A 12,909-nucleotide genomic window follows, 5' to 3' on the forward strand; every position below is an offset into this window, starting at 1 on the left:
GGTTAAAGGTTTGCTTGTGTATGGGTACACAAATTTAACTTTTGATACATTACCTGGCACTGGCTAGAAAAATCATTACTGGTCATTGAATAGGTGTTCAGTGATCAACGAAATTCCCATGGATATGCTTTTTCAGAAGTTGTATAAACGAAATATTATACAGTTCCAGCAAACTAAGAGGACTACAAGTCTACAATGATTATCTAATTTTTAAAGATAAAAATATGACCAGCGGGGCTAAAGAGCCTACATACACCAAAAAAGAATTATACAAAATGAAAATCTATAAAAAAATAAATAAATAAACAGCACTAATATAGCTTAAACTTAAACTAAGCAGTCACAGCTACAGCTACAGCTACATATATGACATCAAATGCAATTCACGTTCCCCAGCTACATTTTTGCCTAAGGCAATGCTGCTGCTATGCGCCTTGAAATGGGTCTCACATGAATTGTATGTTAAACTACCCATACGATACAAAACCTGTTTGAAACCATCCAAGCACCTGCATCCACAAAGAAGGTAATGAGATATTATAAAAACAGCCAAGTCGAAGGTTTATCTAGAACTCAATTATGCATGCTTCAATTTGTTTGGTTCACTAACGTCCGTTAAAGCTTAAATATTGCTTCAGTCCCCCAAAATATAATAATTATTGTTAATTTTCATCGAGTTTTGGTTTGCTTTTCTAAAAAAATGACATCAATTGACTCTTTTGGTCCTTCATTTTCATAAAAGAGATACTAACCAAGAAATTTTGAAGGAACAAAAGGAATAATTGCCTAGTTTTGTTTTGGGCGATTAAGAACATATTTAGGCCTATCATTAATTAGAGAAAGATGGAAAAAGAAGAAAATATATAAAGAAAAAGTGGATCATAACTTAGTGTACATGTAGTGAAATACATGTAATAAATGAATCAAGTGAAGTCAAGTTTGTTGCTTCCACTATCTATAGTCTGCTCTAAGTCTGTTCCATGCTTAAGTTTGCCATTCAATTCTACCTACATCCATGGCCCCAACCTAACTGTTTCTATGTTGTGCTTTTGGTTTCAAAAAATGCAAGTAGCAGTAGTACTAGTTTTTTCTTGTTGGGGTTCTTTTGAAAGAGAAATGCTAGGAGAACTCTTTCTAGCACTCTAACACTCATTCTCCTATTGGGTGAAACCCATGTGGGTCTCACCACTTTATGTGGGATTCATTTCCAATCTGTGGTACCCACATAGATTTCACCCAATAAGAGAGTGGCTGTTAGAGAGAGTGTTAGAAAGAGTGACCATAGCACTCCTCTTTGTTCCTTTAGTGATGTTCTCATATACCATATTTGTTATCGCATTCCCACGTGAAAGCTTGAAACCATTAGGACAGTAGTCAGTAGGTTAATTATGTTTGCATGCTTTTAGTTGTTTACACTTTCTAACCGTTATCCCAAATCTCCAACCAATTTCTCGTCCATGTCTCAATTAATTTTATGTTGCTTGCCTCGTTATATTTCTGTTTTTAGATTGTGCTTTGAATTGGTGAATCTTTAATATCATTTTTAAATGGGTAAACTGCAATGGATATACAAGGCAAGTTTACGAATTTACAGAGGCTCTAGCACCCAATGTTTCCACAATTTATTGCAGCACACATGTGATTTACTGGGTTAGATTCATCGATCCAGTAGATACAAGACTAAAGAGAGTCTCGGTTAAAAATTTGGATAAATGCCAGGGGGTCAAATACTCAGCACAAAACTGCAATGGATTTCAAGGCAAGTTTATAGAGGCTCTAGCACCCAATGTTCCCGCATTATTATTGCGGCACACAAGTGATTCACTAGGTTAGATTCGCCAACCCCGTAGATACGTTAGACTAAAGAAAATCAAGTTAAAAATTAGGATAGATGCCAGGGGTCAGATACTCACCACAAAACTGCTGTGTAGGCATCACAAAAACATGTATGTTCGACACAGATCAACTGATAACAGGTTGAAATGACTTTTTGATTTCATCATAAAACCACCTGCAAAAAAAGGTCAAATCACCTTTAGAACCTCCCAAATCAAGAACTAACAACATAGCTGTGGAAAAATACTTGAATATTATTAAACAACTAAATGAGTATAAGCACTCATGATTATATAGACTATGCTGCACACCTAATAGATTTGATTAATGGATACAGTAATCTAATAAAATCAACTAGTAAGGGTGTCTCTTCTTCATAAATTATTTTCGTGTCTTGTCTCTTCAATGTGGAACTTGAGTTTTTTTTCTTCTAATATAGTTACTAGTAACCTGATAGACTGGCTAAATCATCTCAAGTTTTGAATTGGGTCTAACTTATCTCTAAAAAACAGCTTCTAAGATGAGGAATGTCCCTTCTTTTAACTACTTTTAGGTCTTATCTATTTTCAATATGGGGCTTGGGTTTTTTCGAAAAATGGCTAAAATATCAACCCTGTCAAATATGAAGATATTCAGATTTAGTGGGTGGCCATACAAGCAGAATACAATACCTACACAGCTACACCGTGAACCTTTTTAGTGGCTGGCCATACAAGCAGAATGCAACTACACAGCTACACCGTGAACCTTTTTAGCGGGTGGCCATACAAGCAGAATACAATACCTACACGGCTACACTGTGAACCTTAAAATAGGAACTCAATATTTGATTTCAAACACGATAAGTTGAGCATCTAAGGCAGTGTTGTCAAATATCGACCATGGCAGATATCAGTGGTGGGTTTTGGGGTTTTTGCCATGGCCAACTTTGCAAATGATGGCGGCGCCATGCCACCATATGAAGGCCAGTATGTCGGATATTTGGCCCTCCGCCATCGACATTACTGCTAAGGCATATAAACTGATGTGCTGCAGTAAACAAAGGGACATGAATGAAAATAGAACAGCTTTCTTTTGCATTAAATGCCAAAGACTTTAAATAAATATAAAATAAAGTGTGCCAAATTGTTAAAAGAGTCCCACATCGGAAAAGTGGTGGGATGACATTGTGTTTAAAAGTGGGGGCAATCCTCGCCTCACAAGCCTGTTTTGTGAGGTTTTGTTAGGAACCACGAATTCTGAGAAGAATCAAGTACTTAAACATGATATATTTTCTTAATAAAGCTCAGTCATATTGGCAGGTAGCATGGAAATATGTTTTAACTTCCCAATTTTTCACCACTGATAACAAGCCTAATTGATAATTATAAATATACTTTTTGTTAGTAGGCACGCAATCTTGTGCATAAAGTTTCCCTTAACCAGGACCCTGACCTTAAGTCTCATATTGACAGCTAGATAGATGTCATCATAATAAGATCTCATTCCCCCCTTCAACCATATGTAAATAGCTAAATACATGTATCAAAGTATGGCAGGTGCAAAATCTGACAACGGCCTTTTCAGTTTTCACATCTACCAAATCCACTCCACAAAGTAAATAAAGAGATTTGTAATTCCTAGAACCGCAGCCCAAATCCCTAACAAAGCGGAATGCACAAATGAATTAATTGAGCACCAATAACAACAAAACCAATTTCCCCTATCATACTTTGAAACTAGAGAGCCAACAAAGTGTTTTAGTCATTCCAAAACACCAGCTCCCAAACCTTCCACGATCATGATAATACCTAATAAGTGATCCAAATCACCTAATCTGTGTTCTCTATTTCTGTTATACCATTACCGGCAACCATAAAGTAACAATACACAAAGTGCCATAACAAATAAATGCTTCTACCCATTACAATATCAATTAGTCATTTAGTTGTGCTCATCCACCGTAAACATGCGACAGAAACCCCAAGTTCGCATGGTTTTAACATCCACACAATCAGATTGCACAATGTTGCAGCAAAAGGCATTCAAATCCCAGATACAAATTGAATCACATAAAAGTAATGAGCCTAAAATTTCAATCTGAAGCACTTCAAGAATCAGAGAACAATGTCCCTACGAAAGATAACTTCAAAAGTTCACAGGAATAACTAAATCATTGTGAAAAACACCATATGATAAACAGGCAACTTCATATTTTCACCAAATAGGGCATTCTGAATCACTTAAATACAAAAGCACAAAATTATACGTAGAAAAGAGTATCTAAACAAGGTTAACACAATCATTTTTCATGTATCTGCAATAAGTTATTGTTATAATCTTATAATACATGTGTAATAAATGTAACCCTCTTTCTACTTGATGTCTGCATTCAAAACCGTGGGTGGGCTATAGAAGACCAATTACATCCGTTTCGTCTTATGGGTTGGACAGGTTACCGGTTGGGCTGGTTTTCAGATTTTCGGGTGGATTGATACGGGTCAAATCAGATCTCAAACGACCAACAAAAAAAATAAAAACAAATCATCAGCCTCAAAAGCAGATCTGTATCAAGACATGAACAAAAATTGAAGATGATGATATTGAAGATGGAGGAGAAAGGGTTATTATCATCTTCATGAGATCCGTCATGGTCTGGTCTGGTTGTTCCCTGATTCCCGCTACAGCAAGGCTTGAGAGCAAACGATATCATGAGACAAGGGAACGTGAGAGACATAGAAGCACAGCGGCGTTATGGCATGGCGAAGGAAAGAGATAGTGTGTAAGGTGGTGTGGCTAGGGTTTCAAAGAGAAAAGGTTCAAAGGAACTAAATGTAATACAGCTGTAAATCATTTCATATTTTTATTATAAATATAAATAGCTATTATGAGAAATTATATATTATAAAAAATTGTACCATAAACCTCATATTTATATAGGTATTAATTATCCTAGTAAAAATATATAATATTACCTCCCACCGAATAGGCAGCTAATTGACTAATATCAATTGTATGGCAAAAGGCATAGTGAAACGGTCGGTTACCAGTCATCTACGGTTTGACTTCAATTAATATCAATCTCAACCGTATCAATCCATTCCAAAAGGAATAGTGAAACAGTTGGTTACCAGTCATCTACGGTTTGACTTTTATTTAATATCCAATCTCGACTGTATCAATCCATTCCAAACTGAGAAAAATCACCCAACAACCCACTTTCACCCGTCTATGTCCCTATTTTTCCATACGGGTAATTAGGTTTTGGGTGGGTTTCGGAGTTAAGCAGATGAAAGAGGCATAAAATAAAACAACAAAATGAAAAGAAAAAAAAAATTGGTCAGAAAACAATGGATAAAGAAACAAACCTGCAAAGGAAAATGGGTTGTACACTAGCACTTGCCTCAACTCCAAATTGACATCTTCTGTCATTTTCTTGTTTAAATTTATCATATGGAAGGACTACACAAGGGCCTCGGATAGAACTAGCCATTTCAACTCTATCACTATTAGATTCATAAACCTTCAACAAAGAAAAAAGAAGATGTATATAAGAAAACATCAAGCAACATATGGTTCTAAAACGATAAGTAAGAGGTGTAGCATTATCATTTGATTGGAACACCAATCAAACTACTGTAGATGATACACTCTAATTGTTGCTGAATTTGCTTTTGAGATAACCTTCAGCCATATGAATTTATAGATATAAAGTTGTACAATTTTAATCCCTTGATTATAGGGATTAAATCTTACTATAACATCTTCTAATTACGTCAGAAGTCAGAACTATACTCCACGAATTACTTGCCTAGATGAAATAAGGAAATGAATATATCATCGTATGATTTGGGACTAGTGCTGACGTCCCGACCTTGGTCGTTTCTGGTTTGGGACACTAGGGTTTTATCAGGGCCAACCGATGTGAGCTTTGAACCCAACTGGAATTTGTTATTGAATTACTTTGAGAGAATAACTCTCAGTCATAAGAATTTATAGAGAAATAGTTGTTGTACAGTTATAATCCCTTGATTATAGGGATTCAACTCATTCTATAATCTCTCCTGATGGCATCAGAATTATATACAAGGAAATTGAGACTATTTACATAGATGACATATGGGAAAGAAAATCTCATCATATCTCAAGAGTTACAACTCCAACCAATCAACAGTTGTTTAGAGTACACGTGTTTGTATGACCAAAATCAATGTAATTTTAGGGAAACACTGATTGATAAGATACCAATGACAAATTTTCACACTTGTGAGTTGCGATAATGAATTGGTATCCATTTAAGAAGAAAAAGACGCGCCAGTTTTAAATGAAGATTTACAAATAAAAATAAATAAAGTTACCTCATTGACTTCAGATATACAAGGATGACCAATATTCCCCGGCAAATCATCAGGAAAGTAGCACTTTGTCACCTTAACCCACTTCACCCCAGTTTTGGAATCTTCCCACATGGACTGAAAATTAAATAGGAACAAATCTCTTGGTTAAAGTTCTCTAAATTTTATAATGACACGATTTTGCACAAGGGTACAAACCAATCATTAATCATTAATTAAAAAAAAATCACAATAGTAATTGTAAGGTTCGCCTAAACAGGAAACGCAAGTTGTTTTTATTCATATGCCCTTTGCAATTTCATAGGTGAATTTATACAAGTACACCCTCCGGTCACTAATATAAGCAAAAATCCAATTTCTAGGTTCATTCAATTAATGATGTATGTAGTCTTTATTATAGGCTACATACATCATTTATTGAATGAACCTAGAAAGTGGATTTTTGCTTATATTAGTGACCGCAGGGTGTATGATATAACCAACTGCTAGATTACGAAAGAATGTATGATAATTTGCTTGCCTGAAGTTTAGAAGGTGTTAGTTTGCCATGGCTGGACGTGAAAAATGCATGACCTTGCAGCCTATATGTTACTCCATCAATGCAGCAAGATTGGTAATGCTTTTTCTCATCTACAAGTTGTACAACATCACCAATCCATTCTACAGCATGTGAGCTATCTGAAGATAAAGCACAGTGCTGAATACCTTCAGTATTAGTTCCAGAACCTCTAACAGAATTCGGTTGTGCAGCATCTAGGTCATCACGCTTGATATCATAAGTTGTACTTTCTCCTTCATGAGATTCCTTTTGATTACTAATAATAAAGCTACTGCTATCGTGTCTATCAGATGATATTTCAGCATTGTCCTGTGACACTGCATTCTCAACTTGAGAACCTGGTGATGATTGTAAATTTCCACTTTTAGCCAGCTCAGATATGTTAGGAAGAGTTTCAGATTCAGAAGTATCTTTACAGGTGAAAGCCTTAGAATCTATTTGTTCAGCATAACCTTCACCCTGCACGCCAGTGGAAGCACTACAAGCTGCAGATTTCACACATATGTTTGGATCAGGCTTCTCGTCAATGGTTTCAATGCTAGATGAAATGTTGGAACCTTGTATATCTCTCGTATCTGGGGTATTTGAGTCAAATGACGGCTCAGTATTGTGATTGGTACTGGAACCAGTTGGAACAGAGTTTCCATTTGTTGTTAACATCTGTGGGCTGACCTTCGGATCTAAGTTATCTGGTTTCTTCTCTGAAGATGGTTGAATACCAGCTGAATTAGAGGGAAAATTTGGTGATGTAATTGAGGATCGCATCACACGGCCATATTTTGGAGGCAAAGGCTTTCCACCGCTTAAACCCAAGCACTTCATGCAGTGCCAATCAACTCTATTATGAATTCCTCTAATGACTGATGGCTGCAGGCACTTCAAGTGAAATCCCTTTTCACAGGCATCACAGAGAAGAACAGAATCAACCTCACTGACAGTGAGCTCACACGTCTGACATGTGAAATTCTTACTCATATAATCTCTTGACGGAGGAGTCCATGTGGGATGATCAGGAAGCTTTGGTATTAACAACTTCTGGACAACCTTTGCAATATCAGAGTGACTAGGTATCAAAGGAGGCCGAACCATATTCCCACCCTGCAACGGCTGGTGCATAGTAGACATATTTCCAGGTCCCGTTTGAGTAATGAATGGCCTAATGTTCTGAGCTGCTGTTACTTGTGGACCTGCCCTTGATACGGTTGCATCAGCAGTTCCTTCAACCTTGACAGAGTTATGAGCAGGCGCCTTGTTTTCTGATACATTTCTACCTAATGACACAGGTTGAGTCTGTACTGACCATGAAGGAGCATTCACTGATGATTGGTTTGCCAATGAATTTGCTACAGTTTAGAAAATTTTTCAAAATCAGTTGCCACTTCTATGACTGAAATGTCATAAGATACAGTCATATGCATATTATTAAAAACATACAATTGATTACAAGTATTGCAAACTACGAGAACAAAACTAGAAAGCAGACAATCCCAGTAGAAAGTTAAAAACCCATACTTTCTCCAATTTCCACAACGTTCACCTACAAATAATATAAAATGAAGGAGAAAATACAACTGAAGGGAGAGGGTCAATCATTCAATTTCAGACTCTTGAAAAACAAGGAACAATTTCTGCTTAGAGACTATATCCACCTCAATAACCTCAAAAGCACCTAGATACACCAATGTATTGAACTTTCAGGTTTCTTCAAGCATCATTGCATTCAATGTCTTATATAGAAGAAACTCAATAATCACAATACATAAGCATTTTATTAGATTTAGTTTAAATAAAAAAAGAATTACAGCAAAACAAAGTACAAGTCCACACCACATGTTCAAAACACCATACAGTGGGAACATTTTGATATTGCAGTATTAGTCAATTCATCAATAGTAAATGTACCTCCACCACCCCTTGGAATATGGAATTGATGAGAAGCTTGGTGGAAATTACCTTGAACCTGAAGGACATAAGGAGCCCCACTCAATCCTGCAGTAACTTTAAACTGTGGGTTTTCAACTCTAGGCAATGCTACAGAAGATGGATTTCTCCCCATGTGACTGCTAGGCATTACACCAGAAACAATGGGGGGTCTCACTTCATTGCTGGTTGATTGATATTGCGATGGTGCAGAAGATCCTGCAGCAAGATGGGGAGGCATAGACGCCATGGAAACTGTAGAAGGCATTGATGTGTGGTTTGATTTATCAGACGTAAACATTCGAACAGCAGTTGTTGGTACACGATTGTCAACCATTCCACCGGTGTTTGTTTGAAAGGGTTGAGATGTATATGTTGTAGAAGGTGCAGCGAATTTCTTTGATTCCTCCATCTAGAAATAAAAAAAGATAGCAGAAGAAACGGTAAAGAACAAACATTTCACATTAACAACATTATCCACATGCCATAAACAACAAACAAATGCTCTTATTTATGTAAAAACAAAAAAGTAAAAAGCTTTTCACATTAGCAGAGTTCATCATCTTTCCAACAAACTCCGCAAAGTGCATTCCCAATAAGGTAATTTAAGATTAAAATGAGTGGTAACAAGAAATAAACTGAAAGGAAAATAATCCAATACTTAACGCAAGCAATTAAAGTAGTATTAAATAATCCCCCCAACAATGTTGTTAAATAGCGGCTATTGCATAGCAAAATTTGAGAAATCGCTTTTGTTCCGCCTATTTAACACAAAATATTGTGAAATACCGGCAATAGAACCACTGTTGCGTAGCTGAATTTGAACAACCCGCTATTTTCCCACCATCCACAATCGACAACACTGCCCCCCAATTAAAAAGAAAAAACTACAAATAATTGCATAAGAAGTAGCAAAGGACCTAACACTCTTATCCTCATCTTCTGAACACATACTCTCAAAAACGAAGATATATACACTGTTGTTAAATAGAGGCTATAGCGCAACAGAATAACGGAATTTGAACAAACTGCTACTGTCCCCCAATACACTATTAACTAAAAAAATATTGTCGAATAGCGACTATACTGAATTTGAAGAATCCATTATTTTTCTACAATCCGCAATTGACAACATTGTATATACATAATGTCACTTATGCATCTATTACAATGTTTCACTATCACACTAAGCAATTATTCAAAACAACCAGCAACACATACACTGCAATTAATTCTGATTCTACGCAATCAATAGTTTATAAAAATTGAAATCAATTGAATTAAGAAATACCTTTGATTTTGCGAACAAATACTTCTCAGCAATCGACATCTTGGGCACTCGAAACCCTAACCTCTGATCCACAACCTTAGCATTCAATCCAAGATCATCAATCACACTACCAATAGCTTCACCACCAACAATATCCTTCGGAGCAATCCCTTGACATAGTACCGCCAGCTTCGTCCTCGCTTCTCTCATCAGCTCAACCTCAACATCAGTTGGCTTCTTTCCACTTCGCATCGTCGCCATCGTCGATAACACCAAAACAATCTCCGCCACTCGTTTCAATTCCGCCTCCGAATTCTCATTCTCCTCCACCTTCGCCTTCTTGCTCAACCGCTCCTCTTGTTGCTCTCCTCCTCCGTTTTCAATCTCCGGTGGCGGATCCAGCATCGGTTCCGACACAGGCACGTCCTCCATCGGAGAGAAATCTAGAGAAAGAAACGGAGAGAAATGGAGGGAAGAGGAGGAAGACAGAAGGAAGGAGAGATTTGAAAGAAAAATAAAATTTCAAGCGGTAATTTAAACAAATCGGTTCGAGTGATTAGTCTCTACAGTTACGAGCCGAGACCCCCAAAAATTATATTAAATATGTAAAGGAGATTTTAAGTGTTTTGGCGGGTAAGTGATTTAAGTGTGAAATTGAAATAATTTTGAGTTTGGGAGAGACGAAGGTTTGGTTTTGGGGGTAAATTGTTTTTAGGTTTTGGGATTTTGGGATTGGTTTGGTTAGTGAAAGAGAGCGTCGCGTGCGTGTGCAGTGTGTGGCTATAAAGATAAAACGTGCGTTTTATAATCAGCTGGCTTGTCACGTGTTTCCACTTCCTATCTTTTATTATTTTATTTATTTAAGAGGAAAATAATGTCTTTTGGTAATTATGTTTATTTAGACAAAAAAATAATTGTCTTTATTTCTGGTCAAAATATGACTTACTTTTTGAGGAAAATAATTATGTTTATTTGGTAATCCAGTCAAAGAGAAGTTTTTATATAAACTCAAAATTATCGAGTATCTTTCTATCAGTTCTTATATTATACTTTTTTTTTTTTTGAAAGAAGTTCTTATATTATACTATTTTCTCGTACTATGAACAATTTTATTTATCGATTAATCCTTAGTTATTAAATTAAATATTTATTTTTTCATATAATTATATTTTTTTATAAAAAAAAATATTGTAGAACAATGTTTGAAGTAATCCCCTTAAAAAATATATTTTTCCCTTACGTAAATTTTTTTTCCTCTCTCGCTATGTCACACGCGTAGAGCTGTCAAAATGGGTCGGGTTAATGGGCTTGCTCATTAGCCCATATTTTGGGTTGGGCCGGGCCAAAAATACACTCGTGTTTTTTTCCTAAACCCATTTGGCCCATCGGCCTTCGGGCCGGCCCATTCTCAATATTTCCGTTTGATTTTTTTTGTTAAAAAACACTATATTTTAAAAAAAAATATCAATTAATTAAAAAATTATTAATAAAAAATATTTGAATAAGTGAACTTAATAAAAATTAATGAATTTAGCTCAAAGTTTTCAAATTCTAAAGTTTATAAATTATTAATCTGATTCAATAAAATGAACAATCTAAAGTTTAATTAATACTCAATGATCATCAAATCATATTTTAACAAAAAAATAGTTGTGAGTAACGAATATTTAAAAAATACATAAAAAAAATGAATAAATTAAAAAAAGAAAACTAAAATGGGTCGGGTCGAGCCGGACTCAAAAATATACGCCCCAATTATAAATGGGTTGGGCTGGGCTGACCCATTTACGCATTCGAGCCTCTCGGGCCAGGTCGGACTGGGACGGACCAGCCCATTTGACACACGCATATATTAATGTGATAGACAACTATGCCCTTAAATATAAATTATTTCAGCAAAAGAATGGTGAAATAACTTGTCTCATATATATATATATAGAGAGAGAGAGAGGGAGGGAGGAGAGATCAATTGACTCCAAGAGTAAGTGTAATGAGTTACTCCAAATTTTAACTATTGATTTTAATATTAATTAATGGTTGTGATTGATTACTATCAATCCCTTTGATAAGATTTTATTACTTCTTCTTCCTCCTTTATGAGACCAACATCAATATAAAGGAAATCTCCAGTTAAACGGTGTATGCCGGTGAGAACTTTATTCATTATTATCTCAAAAAGAAAGACGTTGAACAAAGCATAAAGGCTTGCGCAGCAGCTATTGACACATAGGAACCTTGGAGAATCATCAATCCACACGTACAAAATTATGTGTGCTTTCAATCTCAATTTGAATTTAGCACATCTAATTTTGGTGATATGTTTATATATATTTGATTTGATGCCTTCCGTGCATATTAAAATTTATCTTATTGTTTTCGATTATCTCAATGAAACCCTAGAGGCTTGCCTTCAATTGCAATGGATTGTTAACCTAAAAATTATTACATGTTAATCTAATGTTAAATTTCTGATATTGAAGGTTTTGATAGGTTTGTAGGTATGGATCGATACTTTTATGATAAAAGGTATCATTGATAATTTGATGGTATGTAAGCCTTCAAATCTTCTCAATGCCCTTTCTTAAAAAAAAAAAAAAATCATCTCAATGCCCAATTGTTATGAAGGAAGAAGGAGTATAATAATCTTACACTAGACATCATCAGTAATTAATCATAGTCATTAATTAAAATTAAAATCAACGGTCAAGATTAGGAGTAAGTCTAAAGAGTTACTCCTAGAGTCAATGGATCCCTCCTCATATATAATTGGGACTCTGGCCTTCAAACTAACTCTCACATCGACAGCTAGATAGATGTCATCGAAGCATCTACAATACAGACCCTTAATTTAGAGTTCTTAAACGGGTTCCACATGTAAACATCATTCTTTTATAATTTTTTTAATAACAATACTTAATAAACATTTAGTCACTTCAATGAATACCCTATGACAAAAGGTCTAAATCGGTACCACCACTAACTCTTCAACA

The 12,909-nt window shown here is 35.6% G+C and overlaps 1 protein-coding gene across 4 annotated transcripts; it reads right to left on the bottom strand.

Moving 5' to 3' along the window:
* Positions 1–101: 101 nt before the first annotated feature.
* Positions 102–10,693, bottom strand: LOC146925068 (RING/FYVE/PHD zinc finger superfamily protein). Of its 4 annotated transcripts, none has more exons than XM_085710039.1 (8): positions 9,941–10,693; positions 8,683–9,061; positions 6,876–8,072; positions 6,691–6,800; positions 6,174–6,287; positions 5,184–5,338; positions 1,914–2,011; positions 102–509 (listed from the first exon to the last, which is right to left on the bottom strand). In XM_085710039.1, the coding sequence occupies exons 1-7, from the start codon at positions 10,349–10,351 to the stop codon at positions 1,963–1,965; spliced, it is 2,415 nt and encodes an 804-aa protein (XP_085566165.1). In that variant the 5' UTR covers positions 10,352–10,693; the 3' UTR covers positions 102–509; positions 1,914–1,962. The 4 variants fall into 4 exon arrangements, with proteins under 4 accessions (XP_085566165.1, XP_085566164.1, XP_085566163.1 ...); XM_085710038.1 differs by having other exon boundaries at positions 8,632–9,061; XM_085710037.1 differs by having other exon boundaries at positions 6,691–8,072.
* Between the last annotated feature and the right edge of the window lie 2,216 nt (positions 10,694–12,909).

Source organism: Medicago sativa, chromosome 5, assembly GCF_051527215.1.
Source record: "Medicago sativa cultivar Bolivia chromosome 5, Bolivia_mono, whole genome shotgun sequence".
In the NCBI taxonomy this organism is placed as follows: Eukaryota; Viridiplantae; Streptophyta; class Magnoliopsida; order Fabales; family Fabaceae; genus Medicago; species Medicago sativa.